Source organism: Dendropsophus ebraccatus, chromosome 1 (genome assembly GCF_027789765.1).
Source record: "Dendropsophus ebraccatus isolate aDenEbr1 chromosome 1, aDenEbr1.pat, whole genome shotgun sequence".
In the NCBI taxonomy this organism is placed as follows: Eukaryota; Metazoa; Chordata; class Amphibia; order Anura; family Hylidae; genus Dendropsophus; species Dendropsophus ebraccatus.
In genome coordinates this window covers 16,947,761-16,974,007 of record NC_091454.1, presented here as the reverse complement: position 1 = coordinate 16,974,007, position 26,247 = coordinate 16,947,761, and the positions used below count along the sequence as shown (strand labels likewise).

The 26,247-nt window shown below is 40.8% G+C and overlaps 1 protein-coding gene across 2 annotated transcripts in view; it reads right to left on the bottom strand.

The window, feature by feature from the left end:
- The window catches only part of VWF (von Willebrand factor), a 135,105-nt gene that overhangs the window by 30,634 nt on the left and 78,224 nt on the right, over positions 1–26,247 (bottom strand). For both annotated transcript variants that reach the window (XM_069968310.1, XM_069968318.1), the window contains 19 exons: positions 25,982–26,085; positions 22,854–22,992; positions 22,623–22,757; positions 20,505–20,651; positions 18,296–18,436; positions 16,015–16,128; positions 15,511–15,667; positions 15,155–15,313; positions 12,191–12,326; positions 10,408–11,792; positions 9,913–10,032; positions 9,617–9,760; positions 9,034–9,177; positions 8,246–8,410; positions 7,620–7,663; positions 7,194–7,371; positions 5,640–5,860; positions 3,589–3,778; positions 1,562–1,906 (listed from right to left, as the gene is read on the bottom strand). In XM_069968310.1, the coding sequence (XP_069824411.1) occupies positions 1,562–1,906; positions 3,589–3,778; positions 5,640–5,860; positions 7,194–7,371; positions 7,620–7,663; positions 8,246–8,410; positions 9,034–9,177; positions 9,617–9,760; positions 9,913–10,032; positions 10,408–11,792; positions 12,191–12,326; positions 15,155–15,313; positions 15,511–15,667; positions 16,015–16,128; positions 18,296–18,436; positions 20,505–20,651; positions 22,623–22,757; positions 22,854–22,992; positions 25,982–26,085 (4,168 nt within the window). The remainder of the gene's footprint in view (positions 1–1,561; positions 1,907–3,588; positions 3,779–5,639; positions 5,861–7,193; positions 7,372–7,619; positions 7,664–8,245; positions 8,411–9,033; positions 9,178–9,616; positions 9,761–9,912; positions 10,033–10,407; positions 11,793–12,190; positions 12,327–15,154; positions 15,314–15,510; positions 15,668–16,014; positions 16,129–18,295; positions 18,437–20,504; positions 20,652–22,622; positions 22,758–22,853; positions 22,993–25,981; positions 26,086–26,247) is intronic.

Genomic DNA, 26,247 nt, shown 5'->3' with positions numbered 1-26,247 from the left:
AAAGATTCTGAAAAGCTTCTAACAGTTATAGAAAGATAAGAAACAGTGAATTCAAAACCTACATTGTCTTGAATTTAATAGTGTTTTGGGAATTGTAAGAGGACCTAGCCGCAAGCGGTGACATGGACGCTCTACAAAGCGAGGAGGATTCCTACAGCGATGAGGCAAAATCTTCCTTAAAGCGGATTGATAACGTCAGGTGTTGTTATCCCTTCAGTCACGGAGACGAAAGCAACAAAAGAGGGAAAACTCTCTCAGTCAGTAATATGGGTGACTCCAGTAAAGACATGCAAAGACAGAGTGATGCCGGCTATAAACTGGAATTTAGTAGCATCATATGAGGTGATGGAAAAATCAGAACACGGTTTCTAGGTTGTATATTGTGGATACTACCCACCCAATACCCAACAGTTGCTTGTAAATTTCAATCACACTGTAAGATGGGTAATGGGTAAGGAGGAGCAAACTGGGCTCCCAATATGGTGCCTTCTACTATCATAAACTATATAGCATTGTTCTCGGGGGGGCTGCGTAATGAACATATTCTCAATTGACTTAATAATGGACGTGATGGAGGTTGACGGAAATAACAGGTACTTCAGGGGCCTGAGCATTTTTTGCATAGGGCCTAAATATTTCTGATGGCAACTATATCACTAAGATGTTCAGGCTGTATACAACTGTATTCGAGTTCAACAGCCCTTACACTAAACTAGGCTTACGGTAAGCCCGGTTAGGGTCCCATTCCCTTAAACCTTCTTCAGATCAATAAAATGGTGTAGTTTTTCTCTTTCCACCCACACATAAAAAGGTAAAAAATGAAAAAATAACTAGACTTTTACGTACCAAGCATTCTCTTAGAGTTTCCGACCCTAGAGTGTTGAACCTGTGGAGTAGCAATAGATGTTGCAATGGTGTCAGCTGTGACTGAACCCATAAATTATGTTATGGTTAAATGTTTATGGGTGACCTTCTGAAATTTAGCTCCAATGCTCAGCCATAGGTCTGTGCAGCAGCACTGACAGGAGCAGAGCGGTCATACAGGTTAGAGGTCAAAGGAGTAAAGTCATAGAACAAGTGGGTCTACTGGTCATCGTCTGGGAGCCTAACCATCAGTAATGGAGAGAATTTCCTTTCGAAATGTCAACTATGAATCATTACTGATTGATCAGGGCTTAATCTGACCTTTGTTTGAGCAAGATATTGCGTTTTGAGACTTTACAACTTTATCAAACATTAAGCTCTCAGGTGATACCGACTGAACAAACAAAACATTGTATATAATGAGGATTTCATGTTTCCTGTATATTGCTGTACAAATGTTACGATCGTATAATGTACTTGTTTATATCTATAGTACACCGGTAGTTAATACGGCATAATTTTCCTGACATATGGTCAGACAAACCTGGGGTCCTGCTCCGATCATGCACAGATCTCTGCACAGATCATGGCATCCAGTGGTTTCAACTATGGAGACCATGGGTCTTGTACTTTCTGGCTCACTATCTAACATGGGTTTGCCCAAAATGTCAATTCAGTAAAAATTGGTTATACTTACGACACACATCTGATGACCTCCAGTCTATACATACTTCATGGAGCCTGCAGAGATGACTGTAACTCGCAATGATCTCGCAAGGATCTTGTCCGTGGCAGCTGGTCTCTTGGCATAACTTAAAATAATCGCTAGGCTGGATCTTGGCGTGGCAGTGCTCGAATGTCTTGGACAGCAGAATGTTGCACTGGTGGCTTGGAGTTTGGCTACACACCTCATCTACTTTGGTTTCGCATGTTCTTCCGAACTCATCCACCATGGTCCAGTCCTTTACGAATTTGCCGCTGTCTCTTGTAACCGAGTCGTCCCTGAGGGTGAAGTCATTGACAGGGTTGTGGTCACATATTCCTATGTGAAGAAGAGAAATGAAAAGCCAATAGTGAATGGGCACTCCAAGTGGACTACTGGTCCAGAGATTTAATTAAAAAAAAAAAAAAAAGCCTTAATAGACCTGCAGATACCATAAGGGTGCTTATGATGAGTCTATTTTTTAGGGGTCTAATTTAGATGATCTATGAGGGTACCACTATATCTTCAGATGTTTCAGTGCTATCACAATACTAATAAATGCCACAGACATGCTTGTATTGTATATGACCATGCTATTCCTACATAAATCTACAAGGATCAAATATTTCTACTTTCTCATTGCTAGAAGTTGGCTCTACCAAAAGATCATGATCCACTTCTTGTATCTAGCTACACTTTCAAGAGCCTCGAAACATGACTTGGGTTTATCTGCCAAATCAGAATCTCCTTCAAAAGGAAGAGTTACCCATCTGTTAATAGCTATTTTGGCCATCGGGGCATTGGGCACAGAGTGGGCATTGGGTTCGGGTAATGGGTGTTTCATGTAGGTATGTGGGGGAAGTCTCACTTCAATAACCATCAGCTGAATGATCGTTCGACTAACAGTTACTAGAGATGGTCCAACACTGGAAAAAGTTAGGTTCTATTGAACTCGAACCTTGTTGCAACTTCCGCATTTAATTACTGATGCCTTTCCGTTCCGTGGGGAAGGAGGAGACAGCCCGAGTACTGCCTGAAAATTGTATATTTAGTTTACACGTCCCTTCAAGGGCCGAAATAAACAAAAATGTAAAAGAAAAAAGGCTATACATTACAGTGGTGGGTGGGAGATATAGCTGGTGGCCAAACGATCGTTCGGCCACCGGTTATTGAAGGCCACCTTTACCCAAGCACCACAAAGTGCTTGGTTGAACATCGAGCTTTATGAAGCACACCAGGGCTCCACTGAGCACTATGTTTGACCGAGCATGGTCGCGATGAACATTCATGTGCTCCCTATGGGGAGAGGTGGAACAGCCCTGCTCTGGTGCTGGCTTATCTCTCTGAGGGTTTGAGCAGTGAATGTCCACCCTGCCCAACTCTCAACTCCACCAATACTGTCTGTCGATGGACACTCCCTTTCAGTTCAGATCAGTCCAGCCATCTTTATTATAAAGTGTATGGGGGAGCCCTTATAATCCATGCAATGCTCCTTGGGAAAAATACATAAAATTAAATCTTCTCCAGAAAAAGAAAAAGGTTGTTGCCTAGTGTCATCTATTGGAAGTAGCTACTCTGTAAGTCAATGTCCAATCTATAAAAGATCTTTGAAAAGCGATCAACAAGTACTCTTCTCTATAGTAATAAATGGAAAGAACCACAAAACATTGGTCTACAAATGAGTCCTCTTCTTCTTGGTTGAAAACCTGGTTTGCCTAATATTTAACTTACAGAGTAGCTACTTCCAACAGATGGTGCTAGAGAGGCAGTTTTCTTTCTTGTGAAGAAGAGCTAATTTGCCTACCTTTCTCCCAAGGAGCATTTCCTGACTTATAAGACTGGTGATCTCCTCAAGGAGAAACATTAACTCCTCATACTATTCAAGTGATTGACAAGTCCTTTAGAGGAGCTGGGATTTTCTTCTTGCTACTTGCTTGACATTTAATGGCAAATATTTCCCCTGGTTATCTTTCATACAACATTAAGGAGGACCTCCGTCAGTGTAGATTGGAATAACTTACCACAAAGTCCTGAAGTTTTGGCCGAGAAGCCATGCGGGATGTGCTCGAGAATAAATTCATTGTTTGCAGGTGTGAATGAAAAGACAAATCCCAGCTCAGGAATTTTAAGACTATGCATGATGGCTCCAAAAACGCCAACCTCAAAGGTGTTGTTGTAAGGTACCTGGACCAACTCTCCATTCACAGAGACCTAAGAGTTGTGAAGACAAATATAAAGTAAGTGAACAAGAAGAGATTATCCAAGACCATCAAAGGTTGATGCAGAATGTCCGCATAGTGTATTCTTTTTAGTTTGACACAGGGCTCTCTGCTGCCACCTCTGTCCATGTCAGGAACTGTCCAGAGAAGGAAAGGTTTTCCATGGGGATTTGCTACTGCTCTGGACAGTTCCTGACATGGACAGAGGTGGCAGCAGAGAGCACTGTGTCAGACTAGAAAGAATACCCCACTTCCTGCAGGACAGGATTTGAGATTTTTAAATTTACAAATCTGTATACCTTTCTGACACCAGTTGATTGAAAACAATTTTCTTTTTCTCCAGAGTACCCCTTTAAGAGGAAACATTTTATAGCCACCATCTTTTGCTAGAAGTCTAGAAAAATGTTAAACATTGACAAGGCTTCAATGCAAAAGCTGAAGTACCAACGAGACCCAAGCCAAGGCAAAAAATATTTGTAGAACAAGTCCCAGGGAGCACATGCGAGTGCGAGTATTTGTAGAAACTGGCAGTAATCCATGTAATCTCGGCCAACGTTGTAAAGCAATGTTTTCCTTAGCACTTTCTAAGCAGTTATGTTCTAGCTGTTTGGGATGTTTTTCACTTTGCATCATTGTTCACTGGAGATTACTCACACACTGCAGTCATCCTGCCAGAGGTCGGGGAGAAGTCAGCAAGAAGGATGTTATACTGGGTGCTGTGGCTCGCAGCAAGAGGACACTAAATACAAAGGGGTCACCTAACTCTGGATATTGTTCGTTTTAATTTTTGAAGCTTTTTCATTCCTAGAACTTAAAGGAGAACTCAAAATGTAAAAATCCAGAGCAGGCAGGTGGCGGTGGAAACATAATAAAGAAGCTATACTTACCTGTCCCTGTGCCACTGCAGTGCTGCATCACCAGCTCACTTTTGGCCTCCAGATTGCTCTCAGTACCTGGCAGGAACTATCTGCTCAGCCAGCAATGACTAGAAAGGTGTCCCGTCACAGTCACTGACTGGCTGAGCAAGCATTTCTGAGCCGGGTTGTAACGTTGCAGGTAGGGATGGTCCGAACCGAGTTCGGTTCGGGTTCGTACGAACCCGAACTCTCGGCAATGATTCCCGCTGTCTGCCCGCTCCGTGGAGACGGTGGATACAGCAGGAGGACCGCCTGGAAAACTGGGATACAGCCATAGCCATAGGCTGTATCCCAGTTTTCCAGGCGGTCCTTCCGTTGTATCCACCCGCTGCAAAGAGCGGGCAGACAGCGGGAATCTGATGCCGAGCGTTCGGGTTCATACGAACCCGAACCTTGGCAGTTTCGAACCATCCCTAGTTGCAGGACCAGGAGCCACAGGAAGTTGGTTGAGGTCTGTGAGCAGTGATGCTGCACTGGGACAGGTAAGTATAGATTCTTTATTATGTTTCCACCGCCCCCTGCCTTCCTTGTATTTTTCCTTTTTCCCCTTTAAAGGGGTTTTAAGGACAAATTAAACTTATTGGCAGGTTATTTTATTCATAAAAAGTGTATTGGTGGCTTGGAGGCCGGAATGGCTTGTTCATAGAGAGAATGTTGGTGGGTTACGTTCCTGGCACTAGGATTGCCCGGAAAACATAATGTATCCAGCTTTACCAGGATTTCCTAGGGCTGTATCCAACTTCTCCAGATGCAGGGAGTCAATTGCTGAATGTTCAGGTTTGGAGAAGGTTGCAAACCAGTTACTCCACTCAACACTAGTAGTAAGACAGGACCTCTAGAGAGAGTGGGACCTTCATAGCCATGATGGGGGTTATGAATAGAAGCTCCCCCAATTTTTTAAATCAAACATCGAAAACTGAAGGAAGATTGAGTTACCTGCATATTGTATGAGAGCTTCACCGTGTCCCCATTGTACTTCACACTCACGGAATCCATGCAGGTCTGGCCATTCGATGCCCCACATTCCCCATTCTGCAGGATGACTTCCAGATTGTTCTTATGGTCATTAAACAACACATAGGAGCAATTGCTGAGGAGCTTAAAATTAAGTCCATCAAATGTGACTATGTGTCGGCTGGAGCTTCCCTTACATATACCTGGAAGAGGAGGGGTCATTACATCAAATGTATTGAGATATCCTGGTATAGCACTGCCAATATCTAGTATGGAGGGGGGGATGTCCATACCTGAAGGGAACACGGGGAGCAACAAGGGAACATGGCATGGCTACTATGTACTATGGCATAGCTCTATGGCTATACCTATGGGCATTGGGGTAGCTTTCTATAGGACTATATGACTAGAGGCCTGGAGCTCTATGACTGTAATTTATTGAGCACTACAGCTGCAATTATTGAGATACTATTACTTCACTTCATTGGCTACTATATTTATACTTTTAGATCCAATGACTACTATTTTAGGACACTATGGGACACCAGTTATCAAACTGGTGTAAAGTGAAACTGGCTCAGTTGCCCCTAGCAACCAATCAGATTCCATCTTTCATTTTCCAAAGAGTCTGTGAGGAATGAAAGGTGGAATCTGATTGGTTGTTAGGGGCAACTGAGCCAGTTTCACTTTACACCATGTTTGATAAATCGTTCCTATAGTGCCCATTATAGTATAGTCATAGGGGGAGATTTATCACATTGGTGTAAAGTAGAACTGGCCCAGTTGCCCCTAGCAACCAATCAGATTCAACCTTTCATTTTCCAAAGAGTCTGTGAAAAGTGGAATCTGGTTGCTAGGGGCAACTGAGCCAGTTTCATTTTACATCAGTTTGATAAATCTCCCCCATAGTGCCGAATAAAGTGCAGTCACAGTGCCCTATAAGTGTAGTCACAGTATTTAAAGTGTCATTTTGATAACCTGTGACCTGTCAAAAATTTTGATCAGTTGGAGTCTTTAAATTCGGTTGGCACTATGACTGTACTTTATTAGGCACTTTGACTTTACTTGATTGGGCACTATGACTTTACTATATTGGGCACTTTGACTGTACTTTATTTGGCCCTTTGTACTTTATTGGTTACTATGACTACTATGACTGTGCTCTATTACCGACTATGACTGTACTATAGTGGGCACTATGACGGCACTTTATTGGGAACTATGACTGTACTATATTAGGCACTAGGACTGTACTATATTAGGTACTGCAACTAGAACTATACTTTATGTTACAGCTGCAATTTTTGTTGCTCTAAATCACTGCCCTGTATTGAGTACTGTGACTATACTTGGGGCACTATGCCTGTACTGTACTAATAACTCTACTTCATTCAGTGTTATGACTGCACAAGGCACTAAGGTTGGCATTTGTCTCTTTTATTATGGTGGCCATGTGCTGCCATTATCTTTTGGGGCGGAGTGCCTCTTTTTCTTACTCCATTCCTGAGGATCGAAAATTAAAGACATGGCACTTACACGGGCACACCCACCGACATCCACATCTCTCCTTAATCTTTATTGCCGGTAGATCGTTGTCACAGATTGGCTGCGGTATCTTGGTACAGTCTACTCCGATGTTACTCAGTTTGGTTATGCCACCATCCAGACAAGTAACTATGTGGCACGAGTCTTGTAGTGTCCAGGTATCTCCGGTCTACAAGGCAAAAACAGTAACCATTCAGGTCAATGGGACTTTGTGGCAATGACAACACAGGACTAGATCGGGAATCATGTGGTATCTATGTTGTTCAGGGGCTGCATCCACCTTCACCAGGCAGCGGATTCAAATGCCGATCAGGACAAATGTTCTTTTGCGCCAAAGAAAGGTTTTAGAATTTGTGACCCAAGAAGCCCTTGGTGCATATAACAGTGCAAATAACTATAGAGAAAAATGAACAATACCTTTCTTGAATTTCCATCCTCATCAATGCAAACTTTAACATAATCTGAAAGAGAGAATTGACCAGGATACCTGTGTGACCAACTTTATTATAAATTGGGGGATTACAGTATTATAGCATTTAACCTGTTTTATTATAATATATTAATATAATATACATGGTATATATACAAGTACATTGGTTATTACCTGGGATGGATAGCATTATATCCAATTATGTCAGTGCTTGCTCTGTCTAGATGGATGATAGATAGATAGATAGATAGATAGATAGATAGATAGATAGATAGATAGATAGATAGATAGAAGATGGATAGATAGATAGATAGATAGATAGATAGATAGATAGATAGATAGGAGATAGATAGATAGGAGATAGATAGATAGATAGATAGATAGATAGATAGATAGATAGATAGGAGATAGATAGATAGATAGATAGATAGATAGATAGATAGATAGGTAGGAGATAGATAGATAGATAGATAGATAGATAGGAGATAGATAGGAGATAGATAGATAGATAGATAGATAGATAGATAGATAGGAGATAGATAGATAGATAGGAGATAGATAGATAGATAGATAGATAGATAAATAGATCATTACTGTGAATTAGTTGATTTACCAATACAGAGCTTGTTGATGAAGTCATCACGTAGAAGAAGCATGGTTGGCAAATCATCAAAAAGTTGCACTTTGGTGATCTTGTGGTTACCAGATGGCCCGGCAAGCTTCAGCAGTTCTTCATCATCGTACCTGGATCCAACTCCGATTGGAAAAACTGATACCACTGAAATATGAATGGACAACTATGTAAGTTTTAATAGAAAAATAAATTTACACACTAATAGACTAAAAGGAGGCGGGGTTACATGTAAACCTAATAAATCTCATTGGTTTGTCATGATAAAGCCCGCCCCCCCCAGGAGCCTGGATAATCATTCCTCACAATGGTGATCAACTACCTCTCTTGCAAACTCTGGCATTTTTCTCCCATAGTCTTTAATGGGAATCTTCTGGTCATCTCAAAAACGCCATTGCTGTGTGTACGTCGTTTTTTTTTTCCTAGCGTTTTTGGTATAGCAACTAGGTCATGTGATGGCAGAGGAAAATGAAATTCAGCCATCATGGTGCATACAAAAACACCTAAACTACAAAAAAAGATTATTCACACATAAAGTCAAAAACGCCAGAGTATGAAAAAAAAATGTCATGCACCAATGCCATTGGCGTTTTTTCTGGCATTTTTTTGAAGGCCAGAAAATCGCCACAAAAAATCTCAAGTGTGTGGGCGACATTATACGACACAAATACAATACATGGTCATGCCAACTTTCAGCACTGTTGCACAATGTTTAGTACAAGTGGACAATTCCTTGAAATCCCCAAACAATATAATCAAGGTAATATTACGGTTGGCTGTAGCGAGGGTAGCTGCATAATCAACTTGATCTGAAGACTTGTCTGCTACAATTATGACTGCGATCTTAGAAGAAAGTGGCCTTCCTCCGTGTATATCTGATATGGCGCTTTGGACTGCAAAAGTCAATGCATCTCCTGGAATAAAAAGCAAAAACAAAAATTATATTGTTTATATTTACATGGGAAGGGTGCGGTCACAATTTTGTTGTTTATAAGCCATGTAAGCTAGGACTTCATGGGTAAAGTTTACAAAAGAAGGAATTTGGATCAGCTTTCTACCATACCTGAAGGCTTCCTTTAAACTAGTAAGGTAGAACATGCCCATCTACCCACATCTACTTTGAAGATCTGGGATACACATATAGAAATATATTCAATAATATTTAAAAATATTTAATAATATTTAAATTTCCCATAAAGATGTCTATTACTAAAATAATAAACGCAAAGTATGTGGGACCGCAATGGGCACTTTCTTTATGCCTACTAAGCCTGATCCAGAGGTATATATGCCTTGTTTGTGGCAATCTACAGAAAATTTTGTAAAAACGTAATTAGATTTTATTTAATTTACCAATTTTGCTAGATCCTTCTCCCATTTTTTGCATGTTGTCGACTGCTTTAAGAAGACTTATCTTTTCCTGAGGGTCCATCCATGCAATCTCCATAGTGGGTGCCCAGCCGTATTGAAGGACAGCCACTTGAGTTGCATCATGTCCTTAAAAATAAAGATAAAATTAGAAGATAAGATAGCTAAATAGATTAACATATAGATATGGGATCGATAGATAGATAGATAGATAGATAGATAGATAGATAGATAGATAGATAGATAGATAGATAGATAGATTGATTGATTTGCATTCTTACCGATGTGTGCTTTTTTGATAAAATTTTTAACAAAGGTTTTCATGTACTCAAATTCTGATTCTTTGACATTCAAACTGCTGTCTAGTATGAATATGACATCCATCTGTTTCATGCATGGTACTTGTAGGCGAAAGAAAAACACAAAAATCATGAACATTCATATAGAACACATATAGATGGTTCTAAAAGAACATAATCTAATTATTAAAGGGGCTGTCTGAGTAAAATATATTCAAGAGCTATCCACAGGATCAATCACTGATCGGCGGTCAATCAACATTGAATGGGGCCATAAGCAGCTGGCTCCCTTCTCCGGCTAGTGGTGGCAACCAGTAACTGCAGCTCATCTCCAGGACTCCCTGAGTTTACATCCAACTTCTTCAGCCACCAGTATTCAAACACCAAACAATCGGACTTGAGTTGTGTTCATGTCTAACATCTACCTATGGAATAACATAACAATTATAGAATATAAATTGTATCACAGATGCGTACCTATAGGTATATGGGTCGGCTGAATGATCCTAGAACAACACCCCGTAATAATCTCCTCCGTTATACTTGTTAACTGGTCATAATTTGGAATAAACTGCTGATGCCCAAAAATATCCAGCTCTTTTATGGGGCCATTGGGGCCAACTGATATCGGGAAGACATTGATGTTGTCCTCCTTCCTTATGACATCAGTAGGTGGATTTTCCTGGATCATATACACCAAGTGAGGCGTTTGGTGACTACTTTCATAGTCCTTCCTCTGTGTGTGTTCACTGATATATCGAAGAGCTTCTCCGGTGTTGGTAGCATTGCCACCTCTGTGTTTAATCCGTCTAATATGTTCAATAATTTCTCCTTTCCGTAATTTCCCCGTAAAGGTGTATTCAACAGTCACAGTGTAAGAGTACTGTATAATGGTGATATGAATGGTTTCTTCACCGATATCCATCTTCTGAATCAAATCTTCAAGGAAGATCTTGATCTTCTCAGTGTCCATAGAGCCTTCAAACGCAAAAGTAACTTCTCTATTGGGAGTTTCGGGGACTGGGGCTGGTGTAATGGTGGGGGTCTTTATCGAAGGCTCTATGGTGGTGGTGGTAATCTTTTCTGAAGGTTGTGTTTGAGGTTTAAAAGGTACGATTGCACTTTGTGTTGGTTCTGGTACCAAGCCACATAGGTAGTCGATTATTTCGTCTTTGTGGGCCATTAGGTTCTCCACGTTGGGCACAATGAATGGTGTGTTCATTGGTGATTGCTTTTGAAGGAAGTCAATGTCCCCCTTGTCAGCATAAGGACCTATGGCGACTGGAATGACAGTGATTTTACGCTTTTTTATCCCAAGCCTTATACTTGTTAAGCTCTTTGAACTTTTGGAGGCTATTAGTAATAAGATCATTTTTGGCGCGTTGTTCCTCTTGGCCAGATCAAAGACATATGAATTTGTAAATTTAATGGCCTCGGCGGCAGAAGATGTTGGGCTTCCCATATATTTCATATTTTTAACTTTGGCAACTAAGTCGGGGAGTTTCCTTCTCTCGTTAAGGCTAAAGAGCTTAGGTGTGTGTGTTGTGTTGTATTGGACAACACAGACTCGTATTCTGGTTTGGGAGATACGGATTTTCTCCATAATACTGACTATAAAATCTTTTACAATATCAAAACCAGTTCGGGAAAGTTTCGAAGAACCATCCACTAGGAAAACCAGATCCATGGCTTTCTCACAGTTATATGTCCCGGGAGCAACGGTTCCCTCTTCTTCTTCCTCTTCATATGGAGTAGGTTCTGGAGTTGTTATTCCCTGGGAGTGTTCTGGTGTGGTAGGTGGTGATATCGTTGTTGTCTGCTCCTCGCACGGTTTGCACTGTAGTGTTTGTTTTTCACAATGGCTTGAAAGAGAAAAAAAATCATAAAACATTTTTTGTTACATGATCTCTTAGGTCTTAAAGGGGCCATCTAGTTTTAGAATTTATTTACTCTCATCTCATGAAAAGACCTTGGACTGGTAGAAAGGCCATAAGTAACAAATAATCATGCAATTCAAAATGTTTAAATTCAAACTTTTTCAAAATATTTGAATACAATTTTTTTGAGAAATTTGAAATGAAATTTATTCATACCAATCGTGATCACTTATCTCTAATCGGCAGGGATCTGGCGTCCAGGATTATTTCTGACCCATTTAAAAATACTGTATTTTTTTTGTGTTTTTTTTAGATACATTTTTAATTTTGAAATAATATTTTATAGAATGATAAAATAAACCAAACCATAAAAAGGATAATACCATTGCTGGCAAAGTGAAGGATCGTCTGGGTTGAGTACAATGTACTTTCCATGCGGAATGTGACGTCCTTCCACCACACACACAGGGCAGTCCTGCAGGTCAATACATGATCCAGTTACCTCATTCAGGATTTTACCTATGTGATACAATAACAATAGTGAGGATTAAGGTATAGCCTTCACCATAAATTCAAGTGATGAGACTAGAGACTTAAACAGGACCTAACCATAACTCTCATGCACAAAGGGGTCCTGATGGATGGATTAAGCTGGTTAAAAGACAGGGCTGTAGGGATCTAGAGCTTTAGAATGTCTATTTCATGGAGCCGCATGAGAAATACTGAACAAATATTTTACTTGTAATACCATGGCTAGCCACTTGGTGTGCTGTAGCATGAGGCATGTCTATGTGCACATGTCGATAGGCAGTATAATACTCTAATGTGCTTCCTAGTGGTAGAAATGAACCATAGTAATGCCGATCTCTAAAGTGCCATGACGTGTTTTTTTTTTTTTTTTTTTGTAAATTAGGCAATGTCATTTAAAAAAAATTTTTTGATATGTCTATGCGGAGGAGGGGTGAGCAGCACAGGAGGGAGACGGAGGCGTAAGCGGCACGGGAGGGAGACGGAGGGGTGAGCGGCACGGGAGGGAGACAGGGGGGTGAGCAGCACGGGAGGGAGATGGAGGGGTGAGCGGCACAGGAGGGAGACGGAAGGGTGAGCGGCACAGGAGGGAGAAAAGGGCTGAGCGGCACGGGAGGGAAGCGGAGGAGTGAGCGGCACGGGAGGGAGACGGAGGGGTGAGCGGCAAGGGAGGGAGAGAAGGGCTAAGCGGCATGGGAGGGAGAGCTGCACGGGAGGGAGACTGAGGGTGAGCAGCAAAAGAGGGAGACAGAGGAGTAAGCTGCACGGGAGGAAGATGGAGGGGTGAGTGGCACAGGAGGGAGACGGAGGGGTGAGCGGCACAAGAGGCGAGACTAGTGAGCGGCACGGGAGTGCCTTATATTAATTTTTGTTCCCAAAGAGGCACTCTGTCTTATTTTTGGGGGGTGTCTTTCTTATCTCGCGGGAGCAGTAGGGGAGGGAGAGCAGCACGGGAGGGAGAAAAAGGGCTAAGCGGCACAGGAGGGAGATGGAGGGGTAAGTGGCAAGGGAGGGAGACGGAGGGGTGAGCAGCACATGAGGGAGACGGAGGCGTAAGCAGCACAGGAGGGAGAAGGAGGGGTGAGCGGCACGGGAGGGAGACGGGGGATGAGCGGCACGGGAGGAAGAAAGAGGGGGGTTTGGAACGGGAAGGAGACGGAGGGCTGAACGACACAGGAGGGAGAGAAGGGCTGAGTAGCACGGAAGGGCGATGGAAGGGTGAGCGGTACGGGAGGGAGACGGAGGCATGAGCGGCACTGGAGGGAGACGGAGGGTTGAGCAGCACAGGAGGGTGGAGGAGGGGTTAGCGGCACGTGAGGGAGACCGAGGGCTGAGCGGCATGGGAGGGAGACCGAGGGGTGAGTGGCACGGGAGGGAGAGGGAGGAGTGAGCGGCATGGGAGGAAGATGGAGGGCTGAGCGGCACAGGACGGTGGAGGATTTAGCTAGTATATGGTAATTTGGTCATGTGTACATTATTTACACAATGCAAACAAAAATTAATAAAAAAAAAACAAAAATTGTGTAAAAAAAAAAAGTTAGATAAGTCCTAAAAGCATTCCTTCTCCAGCCTATAAAAAAGTTATTTGCAAATTCTTATAGATGATGGAATTTGCTTTCTGAAGTCTCGGCCAACAATATTTATCCATCCCATTAAAACGACCATCTGCTTGGCTGTTACAAATTATTTCATACCGTTCCTTGCATTGTTGCTGATAGAAGAAGGGCTACGAGACGCAACGGTTGCTTGATAATTGGAGCGTAGAATAATTTTACATTTTTGCTAATACGTGATTGTTTATTAACAATTTAGACTCAGTTTGGAACAACACTATTAGCTTTTGGTTAAAGGGGTACTCCGGTGGGGGAAACAAAAAAAACAGTTTTCAAATCAACTGTTATCAGAACATTATATAGATTTATAAATTAATTTGATTTAGAAATATAAAGTTTTCCAGTACTATCAGCTGCTGCATGTCCTGCAGGAAGTGTTTTATTATTTCCAGTCTGACACATTGCTCTCTGCTGCCACCTCTGTCCGTGAAAGGAACTGTCCAGAGCAGGAGAGATTTTTTATGGGGATTTGCATGTCAAGAACTGTCCAGAGCAGCAGCAAATCCCCATAGAAAACCTCTCCTGCTCCGGACAGTTCCTGACATGGACAGAGGTGGCAGCAGAGAGCATGTCCTGCAGGAAGTGGTGTATTCTTTGCAGTCTAACGCAGTGATCTCTGCTGCCACCTTGGTTTAGTGCAGGAGAGGTTTTCTATGGGGTTTTGCTACTGCTCTGGACAGTTCCTGACATGGACAGAGATGGCAGCAGAGAGCAATGTGTCAGACTGGAAAGAATACACCACTTCCTGCAGGACATACAGCAGCTGACAAGTACTGGAAGACTGGAGATTTTTTTAAAGAGAAGTAAATTACACATGATAATACAGTTCCTGACATGGACAGAGATGGCAGCAGAGAGCAATGTGTCAGACTGGAAAGAATACACCACTTCCTGCAAGACATACAGCAGCTGATAAGTACTGGAAGGCTTGAGATTGCAAGCTATTGGTCACTGTCAATATGTCCCTGTAAGAAAGTCAAAACTTGCTGTATCCCCAACGTGATGGGATCTACCTGGCCCTAGAGTAACATAAGAGAAACTATAGCCAAATTAAGGCACTTATTACACTAAGTGTCCACTAGAGGTCCTCAGTACAATTTACATATATTGTCCCGCCCCTGAGTTTCCTTTTTTATCACTGATAGTTGCAAATCCATCATTAAATTATTGTAATATGTTAAAGGGATACAAGAATGGGATACTCACCTGCTGGGCAGTGTGCATGACAACCTTCCACACATTTAAGGGGACAATTTGTGGGTTCAGGGTGCTGGCAGGTCACTGGACAAGCTGGTGCACAACTGTTGTATCTCCATTCGCACACATAGTCCAGCTCCTTCACATTCTTCTCTTCACAACTCTGTGCTGTATTCAGAAAAAAACAACAATGGCAGTAGAAACGTTATCATCTACATATCCATGTTCTACATATATATATATATATATATATATATATATATATATATTTATATATATATATAGATAGATAGATAGATAGATATATACAGATCAGATCCCTGGAGCCTGAGGATCATATTACATGAGAATTGATTTTTACTTACGACAAAATCTGGATGATCTCCACTGGACGTGAACTCCTTCCTGAGCGCATGCGTGGGCGTAGGCTGCTATAGAGTCACAGAAGCATGCGCAGTCCCCGATGGATTCACAGACGCATGTATCATAGGTGCAGACATCATGGTAGTATACTGGGTCAATCTATTGATAATAAAGTCTAAATTGACATATGTCGGAGAAACCTATCACTTGATCACATCATATACTGTATAATGTATACCAGGAATGGGGAAGCTTCTGCCCGCCAGCTGTTGCAAAACTACAAACTACAATTCCCATCATGCCTGGACAGCCAAAGCTTTAGCTTTGGCTGTCCAGGCATGATGGGAATTGTAGTTTTTCAACAGTTGGAGGGCCCAAGGTTCCCCATCCCTGCTGTATACCATTGGGACACTATTCAAACTAAAAAGCTTGGCACCAATATGACTGTACTAATAATTCCCGCTATATAACCTAAAATGAGATCTCCTAAAGGGAAGATCACTTACTAATTTATGACAATCCTTAAAGGTATCATCAAACAAAATATCGCAGGCTTGTTCCACCGCTGCTTGTTTCAGGCCATTGCCTTGGCACAGGGGCATGTTCGTGAGGGCAGTCATCTGCATCAAAGAGAAATGTTAACATCTTGTTATAGGACAATAGCTAGCCATAGAAAGTCAATGAGACAGGAAAGACCAAAAAAAATACACCATACAGGTAGCAGAAGATAGTCAGCGGCACTCACCATGCGTTAAAAACTCGGTCTTTATTTTCCAAAAACAAGGTACACGGCAGCCATAGTAAAGAGCAGGACTGTTTGACCAATGGCGACGCGCGGTTTTGAACATGAGCGCTTCCTAGGCCTGAGGAAGCGTGCATGCGCGAAACAGCCCATTGCCATTAGTGAAACGCTCCTGCTCTTTACTATGTCTGCCGTGTAACTTGTTCTAGGAAAATAAAGTTTTAATTTTTTTTTTAGTTTTTCAAAAACAAAATATTTTTTCCTTATAAGCAACTCAAATAAAGTTTTTAATGCATGGTGAGTGCCGCTGACTATCTTCTGCTACCTGTATATTTACGCAACATTTTCCAGCAGAGCACCCGAGGGTCCAAGTTACACGCTCCTAGCGAGGTACACAAGAGCCTATTGATTTCACTTCATTCCCTGGTCGGGGCAATGCTAGATTTGTGTCTAACACTGTGCATTACCAAAAAAAATATACATATTCCTGTATTTCAAGTACCTCGGGGGCCGAGCAAGACAGAGGGATTTTTTTAAATTTTCCTTGAATTCTTGTTTCATACACCACTCCCTTAATTATCTTACTGTATTAGAAAAACATGGCTGCTTTGAACCCTGGTATTACAGCTTAACCATGTTTATTTGAATGTGGCTGCAATACCTCACATGACCACTGGGAAAGAATGGCACTGTTCTGCAACTTTTTTTAAATTTCACACACCTATAATAAAGTGTATCTGCGCAAGTCCTAGGAACGTGTGAAAAGCTTTGATTAGTCTGAATCTGAAAGTCCAGACCCTGACTGATCAGTGGAAGAAGTTGGGAGACTTCTACCATACTACTGCAAGCTTACCTTCCGGCTCTGTGTCCATGTGACTGAGACGGCCCCATTATGAAGCCCCCTTGATCACAAAACTAGGAGACAACACTCTCTCCTGGCTCGTTCTTCTAATTGATTGTGGTCTGACCACTCTAGGTGTTTCCATATTGTGTATTGGTCATCAATATATTTTTTGTTCTCACAAATACATCAAACATTGAAATACATCAATGATGGGACAATAAAAGATAATAAAAAAAGTCCACTTCATAAAAGATCTACCAAAACTATATAGAAAATACATTTATTTATTTCTAATCATTAATTTTTTTTAAACAAATTTTAAATAAAAAAAACATTAAAAATTTAAATTGAAAGTTTAAAAATAACAAAAAAATCTATATAAAATCGATGGGACAATAAAAAAATTGAACTAAATAAAAAAAATCTAATAAAGGGGTAATCCAGCAAAAAGCTTTTTCCCAGTAATAGAAAGAAATTACAAAGTTATATAACTTTGTAATATGCTTCAATCACCTATCTGCCCCCCTTCCCTATCTTTTTCCCCCCCAATCCCCCACCAGGAAGTGAAGTAAACTCATTCTTACCTAATGACTGTTGACCCCAGGCTGCTCTGTGGCAGCCATTTTGTGACAATGACATCATCAAGAGGGAGGCGGGTCTAAGCCCCTGTTAAGCCAGCCTCCCTTTGTCAGATGACACAGGTTGCTCAGCTCTGATTGGCTGAACAAGCTGTAAGCTATCTAACAGTTTTACAGAGTCAGTTAGACATCACAGGAGACAAAGTGCATCATGGGAAAGCCCAAACCAGGAAGTAAAGAAAAAATGAAGCCACCAACTGGAGCTTCAGGAACCTGCAAACAGCGGGAAATTCAAACGGAGACAGACTCAGGAGGGATGGTAAGTGTAAAAACTATGTTTATGATTGATTGATTGATTTGATTGATGATTGTTTATGATTTATGATTGATTGTTTTTTTTTTAATCAGTGCCGATGTACCTCTTTAGAAAATACATTTATTTATAATAATTAACTTTTTATTTTTTTATACGTTTAAAATGTTTAAAAAAATATTCGAAATTTAAATTAAAAATGTAAACATACAAAATTCCATATAAAATGTTTAAAAAAAATACCAATCTTTTTAATGGCTTAACAAGTAATCAAATCAGACCAAATCTCTCGATGTGTTCACATACTCACCATTGCAACATCAGCGCAAATAGGTTTCACTTTCCAAGAATTTCCGAAGTTACTGGGGTTATTTTCCACCTGATTATTACTACTCATCAAATCGTTGTTTTCAATTCCGTCAAAGTTTCCACACAAACCACAGACTTTGTTCTGGGAAAGAAAATGGGAGAAAAAGACAGATTTTTTTTTTTTTTTTTTTTGTAAATTGGTTAAAACCGACATAAAATATTGATGGTTTCCAGCGAGTGTTATTTTATGGTTAATGTGTGCTGGAACCGCTTCCTTATCCGACCACAAAATGTTATTGCCATGAAATTTTTTTCTTCTTTTTTTTTAATATTTATGAATGTGTCTTTTTTTATTAGGAAAAGTAAAAATAAATCTCATAAAAAATAGTCATTAAGTGGAAATACCACAGAAGTGGATGACATTGACATGTGTGACAACAGTTCCTGTGAGCGGTGGGATATATCAGGCAGCAAGTGAGACGTCAGTTCCTAGAACTGATGGGTTGTCGGCAAAAAAAAAAAAAAGGTTAAGACTAATGGTCCCCATACATCTTATACATTTGTCAGCCGAACCCGCTGCTTGTGGCAGGTTTGCTGTTGATATAAGGTTTATAAGGGCTCTCCTGTTCGACCACCGGCAGATGATGTTGGTGGACAGGCTTGATGGAAAATCACCGCCTGACCCCCTTTGTTCTGATAGAGATAAGCCACAGCAAGAGCAGCCACGCTAAACTTTTCTGTGTATGAATGGAAGAGGTTCAGTCATAGTTTTTGATCGTGTATCTGAAAAATTGTGATATGGGACAATTGTAATGTCTAGTGTCTAGACAAGGTCAAGGCATCTCCAGATCGGCAAGTTCCTGGTATTTGGTGGCTAGAACATACCAATGAAGGACAACCAGTAAGCTGGTGACTTGGCAATGGATGCCCAAGGCTCATTGATGTGTGTGGAGGTAAGATGGCTACACTATCCGGTCCGATCCCCTACTGTAGTGGAAAATACCGAAACCGTAGTGTATGAAGCCCTGCAAACCAATATGAGTAATCAGGTTGACCCCGGTCCACCGCCAAAAGTATCTACAATGGACACATTACCATTAGAACGGGAATATGAAGCAATGGAAGAAGATGGACCAGACTGATGGATCCTCTTCTCTTTACATTAGGTATACGTGCTTGTGTCACTTACCTCGGATACCAGGTCGCCCTATGGGAACGAGACAAGTTGGTGGGGGGAGTGTAATGGGCAATGTTCTGCTGGAGACCTTGTACCTGGCATAACGTAGATGCTACCGTGACACGTACCACCTACCTAACCATTGTACATACCAAGTCATGGCAGTGGGACCCCCTAATTTGTTTTAGGATAATGCCCCAGGGGGTCACCCTGCAGACATAATTCAGAATGAGGATCATGACAAGAAGATTGAGGTGGTGACTCATCTTTCAGATCAGATCTCAATCTGATCAATCATCTGTGGGATGTGTTGGAGAAACAAGTCCCATCCATGGAGGTGGTGCTTCCTGGTGTACCTCTCATAACTCTATTACTAGTACACAATCGGCCATTTCTGACTTTTAGTTGATTATTGTCTTGGAGGAATTAGGAGGTAGGACTTGGCGGTGCGGAAGGGGGTTGGTTAGGGGCACATCACTTTGCGATTACAAACTGAAAACAGAAATAATTGATGAAGAATAATAATAATGTTCTACAGGCGAATGTTTCTAGCCAGAAAAATCTGAAAGTCACCAGTAATAAATAAGAGCTTAGTAAGAAATTATAACTAGCAGGTGTGTTCACGGGTCACGTCTGGTGGAAGTATTGGCGTGGTCACCTGTCAATCTCTGTAGCACATTGTCTAACACCAGAGGTTTAACACCTTAACAAAGGAGAAAGGCAAAAAAGAAAACAGGGCAGAACACCTATAGCACGCACCCATCACGCTCTAAATGATCATATTCAGCCAAACACAGCCGGCCAAGACAGGATTTTCCCCGGAAAAAAAAAGAAAAATTTAAAATCTGATGAAATTTTAAAAAATCTATTTCATTTACAAGGGAGCTTAAAATTTTGGAGTTCTCCTCGGTTCTTTGCCATGAGCCCCCCAACTCTTCTACAGTATGACTGGCACTGGGTTGTCCCCATTTAAGTCAATGGCATTTTCAACATGTAAAAAATAAAATCAAATTTTTTTAAAAAGGTGAATTACCCTAAAGGTTTCCTTCAAGGTGACATAGATTCTCTTCCCTTTATCCCACGTCACAGATATTTCATTTCCAAGTGTCAAAATAAAGTAGTTTCCGGATTGCCGTATGTCGAAGCCGATCTCACTGTTCAGAGGTTTCCTGATATTGACCTAAAGAGGAGTAAACATGGTCAAATAAATATACAGCTCAGTATTGGCTTCTTGTTCCTCACACCAGATTGACTGATAATGGGTTTTGAGTAACTGAACATGACGGATATAGTCCAGTGTAATAGAGGGAGCATTTACTTATTGGTCAGCTGATTGAGTCGTTTTAACCGGCCAACAAATCCTTTTGTCAGCCCTCCCTAAACCATTTTTGGCCCATGTAAAATCTACAAGATCGGTACTCATTTACAATGCAGGATCGGGCCATGTAGTAAGGCTCTAACTAGTGGTTGGATAGGCTATTTCTCATAACCTACCACACATGTATGGTTCTGTTCAAAAATATTCTCTGAGATTCCTACTTAATCCATACCTCTGGACTTTTTGTGCCTTTTTTTTTTTCGTTAAGCTACATAGGTTCAAGAATCTGACCCAATTAAGTTCTTTATAGTGGTCGGAGCTCCATTTTTTGATATTGCTCCAAATCCCAAATCCCATCATGCCCTGACAACTAGAGATGAGGGCAACTCAACCATGCTCGAGTACAATTGTTCAGCACTTGAATACCGATGGCTGAAGAAGTTGGATGCCACTCTAGGGAGTCCAGGAAAACATGGATACAGCCATAGGCTCTCTAGAGCTGCATCTAATTTCTTCAGCCATTGGTATTCAACTGCCAAATGGTCAGATTCGAGCAAGTTTGAGTTGCATCTTCTGGGGACCCAATGGTTGAGAAACATGGCCTTGGATGGTGCATGGAGGCTTATGGTTTCTTAGATGTTCTTGCAATTTTGACAAGTCTTCTTTGTTTGGACCCAATGGACAATAATGGCTTTGTAACCCTTTCCGCGGTGATATATTGTGTTTACAACTTCTCTTTTTGTAAAAACTTCCTGGTGACTATTGCAAGGTTCAATATACTGTAAAAACTCACATGACCACCCAAAATGTTCCTTAAAGATGTGCAAATTAATTTGGAACTAAATGAATTTCTTCCAAATCTCCTAAAAAAAATTGGGATTTGTAAGAATCCAAAACTTTTAGAATTTATTTCTGTTGAATTTTTTTTAAATGGTAACAACCATCTTAGTGATCAAAGAGGAGTTGACAATTCTAGGAGCCATTTGGTTGCTATTGTAGATAGTAAAGATGGTGCCACTTATGTCTGTATTCACGTTTTCCCGGCAGTCCTAAGGCTGCATCCACCCTCTCCAGACAGCAGGATTAAAATTCCAAAAAAATCATTTGGGTTCATGCAAACCCGAACAGGTTTGCTCATCTCTAGTTCCACCATTTACGCTCAAAGATCACTCAAAGAGCCTTTATATATCGACATATCTTGTGAGGACTCTCGCAGATCAAAGTCTTAATCTACACTAAGAAAAATAATTGTAAAAAAAGTCCCTTCTCCACATGTCGAAGCAGCTAAAGGTTCCTCAGTAGAGGTGCTACAGAGACTATTGGCAAAGTTCAGGAATCTCAAATAGCAGGACACCATCCAACATTTAGTACTGGATCCAATTGTTTATTAACTTCTAAAGGCCAAAAGTTGAGTATAGAGAATAAGCAGGTGTTCGAGCCAATGGCCATTTCATGCACACCTGCACATCTAAGGCCTTGACAGGTGTGAACATGACTCCTATCAGGCGGAGCACATGTTTATTCCCTTTACTAACCGTACGGCTCCTATGAGCAACAAATTGGCATTCTGATGCTTATTCTTCATGAATACATTTTCAAATTCACTAATTCGAGGTCGGGGGTGTCACATTACCTAAAGCAAACACAGCAAAACTAGTTCATGTAATCTATTAAGCAGTAAGTGGTAGTGTGTCCACCATGTGTCTCCTAAAATGAACCCTCTACAAGCTCAGGTTCGCTGCTAATTATCACTTGTAATACCATGCCTAGCCACATGGTGAGCTGTTGCATAATGTCTATGCTAGACAATCGGACTTCTTTCTGTATACAGACCTGCTCACTTTCTAACTCGATTTCTCCTTCTCTAAACAGTATTGTGATCTTCTTGGTACATCTGTCTCCGGTGAAACCACAACCGACATTTCCCACAAGGATGCGGAAGGTTCCTTGTTTATCGCGACAGAAATCCTATAGGGAAACAGGAAACAGTTTGCAAAGTGTGAATGGGTTACTTCATTAGTGACGCAGTGGAGCGACGCGACAATGCCACATCCTAGGTCTTACCTGAACTAACACATACTGGCAGTCTCCAGGGAAGTTATAGACCATGCCATCAAATGTGAAGTAGTGTGACACTCCGATGGCTGAACAGGTGCCGGCACAGACTTTTTTTGTGCATTCCCATGTTCTGCCTCGACAAACACTGAAAATAAAATATTAGTTTGACAAGATGGATTTTATTGTCAGAGCAGATAGAAAGATATGGATAAATATGAGATGGAAAGAGATAGATAGATAGATAGATAGATAGATAGATAGATAGGAGACAGATAGATAGATAGATAGATAGATAGATAGATAGGAGATAGATAGATAGATAGATAGATAGATAGATAGGAGATAGATAGATAGATAGATAGATAGATAGATAGATAGATAGATAGGAGATAGATAGATAGATAGATAGAAGATAGATAGATAGATAGGAGATAGATAGGAGATAGATAGATAGATAGATAGATAGGAGATAGATAGATAGATAGATAGATAGATAGATAGATAGATAGAAGATAGATAGATAGATAGATAGATAGATAGGAGATAGATAGATAGGGGATAGATAGATAGATAGATAGATAGATAGATAGATAGGAGATAGATAGAAGATAAATAGATAGATAGATAGATAGATAGATAGATAGATAGATAGATAGATAGATAGGAGATAGATAGATAGATAGATAGATAGATAGATAGATAGGAGATAGATAGATAGATAGATAGATAGATAGGAGATAGATAAATAGATAGATAGATAGAGATAGGAGATAGATAGATAGATAGATAGATAGATAGATAGATAGATAGATAGGAGATAGGTAGATAGATAATAGATAGAGTAGAAAAATGACCGTAGCACTCCAAATATGGTGAAAAAAAGTGGGCTTGTTTATTAGCCCATGAAACACAGTGCGACGTTTCGGCTCTGACAATGAGAGCTTTTTTCAAGCTGCTTGAAAAAAGCTCTCATTGTCAGAGCCGAAACGTCGCACTGTGTTTCATGGGCTAATAAACAAGCCCACTTTTTTTCACCATATTTGGAGTGCTACGGTCATTTTTCTACTGTATCTGGCCTTCACCGTTTGTCCCCGGGGACGACCGCAGGCACCCGCCTCACCATTTACCGTGCGCAGCGGCAACTTGTATTTTTGTAGATAATAGATAGGAGATAGATAGATAACCAGTATATCCATTCTTAATTTTATAGAAAAGCAGGAAAACAACATGTGTCTTGGTGACATGTAAAACACTCAGTATAAACACTATACACAATACACACTGCTGCGTATTATGCTACAATTTATGGGGCACACATAGTAAAGTGCATTATTATACCAAAGTGACCAATTTGGGGCGATTATGAAACATAAGACGACTATAATTGAGTAATTTTCAGGCTATTATATCCTGATACATTTCCAGTTGAAGGGCTGATTTAGTGGTAATGGGATCAGAAGGCAGATATGTTTACTCTTTATTATGGTGACATCTCTAGCTGTGTCCTCCACACCCAGCACACTATAAGTGTAACCACATCCACTCTCTGGGGAGGATCAGACGAAGACTTTTATTGTTATTGTTAAAGCGGAATTCCTATGAAGAATATTAACCTCTTGTAGGATGATAAATATATGTTCTCTGGGGGTCCATCAAGTACTAGAACAAGAGAACTCCCCCCTTCTCCCCAGTCCTTCATATCCTATCTCTCTCTGCAGTCCCGCAGTCATGTTGGAATGGCGCAGTGGTTAAGTCTCCAGGCTTTATATGGGTCACAGTCTTGATGAAACCACTGTAGACCAGACAGGACCAGATTGTACCACCTTGTAGACCAAGACAGCTTCCATCACTCCCTCCCCCGATCACTATTTGATGACCCTATAAAGCTATAAGGAGGAGCCACATACTGTATGTTAGGGACTCTCTTTCAAGGTCTAAGGTCTATGAAGTCACCTATGGAGTCATCACAGAGTTATCAATGGAATCATCTAAGAAGACATCTGTGGAGACATCTATGGAATCATCTATGCAGTCATCTGCGGAGTCATCTATATAGTCAGCTATGGAGTCATCTATGAAGTTGTCTATAGCGTCGTCTATGGAATCTTTTCTAAAGTCATCCGTGGAGTCATCTGTGATGTTATCTATATAGTCATCTATGGAGTCATCTATGGAATCATCTGTGGAGTCATCTATACAGTCAATACAGTCATCTAAGGAGTCATGTATAGAGTCACCTGTGGAGTCATCTATGGAGTCATATATGAAGTCATCTATGGATTCATCTATGCAATCATCTGTGAAGTCATCTATATAGTCACCTATGGAGTCATCTATGAAGTTGTCTATAGAGTCGTCTATGGAATAATTTCTAGAATTCATCTGCGGAGTCATCTATGGAGTCACCTATAGAGTTATCTATAGAGTCATCTGTGGAGTCATCTATAGAATCATATATGGCGTCATCTGTGGAGTCTTCTATAAAGTTATCGATGGAGTCATCTATGAAGTCGTCTATAGAGTCGTCTATGGAATAATTTCTAGAGTCATCTGCGGAGTCATCTGTGGAGTCATCTATGGAGTCAGCTATGGAGTCACCTATAGAGTTATTGATGGAGTAATCTCTAGAATCAACTATGGCATCATCTATGGAGTCCTTTATTAAGTCATTTATGGCGTCATCTATGAAATCATCTATGGAATCATCTATAAAGTTGTCTATGGAGTTATCTATTAAGTCATCTATGTAGTCATCTATGTAGTCATCTATGAAATCATCTATAAAGTCATCTATGAAGCCATCAATGGAGTCATCTATGAAGAAGTCATCTATGGAGTCATCCATGAAGCCATCAATGGACTCATCTATGAAGAAGTCATCTATGGAGTCATTGATTAAGTCATTGACTTGGCTTCCATAATTCTCATAGATCTCAGCAGAAAGGTCCATGCACCGTTATGGCCGCTTCTTCTGTATGTGGCTGTGGTGAGGTGGAATGAGAACACAAAACCTAAATATGGCCTCAGGGACAATATCTCTACAACACATTTCCCACTAGAAGGAAAGGGAAAGTACTGAATAAGAAATGGAGAAATTTCAGGTTAGTCACATGGATTCAGTTCCCTCTATTTACCAGGTGTTACAGTCTTGCACCACTGATTCTCCTGGAGCGTAGTCCTTCCCTCCATGTCTACATGGACACTTGTTTGGAAATATACATCTGTTATTATACCGGACCTAAACACCGGAAGGAAGGAAGAGTCCGTGAGTCTTATGGTGGTCACTCCAACTTTACTTGCGTCATATTGGAAATGTAATAGACATCAACCTCCAGATACGAGGAGGAACAAAGGATCAATGATAATAATAATAATAATAATAAGGAAGAGGAGAAGGAAA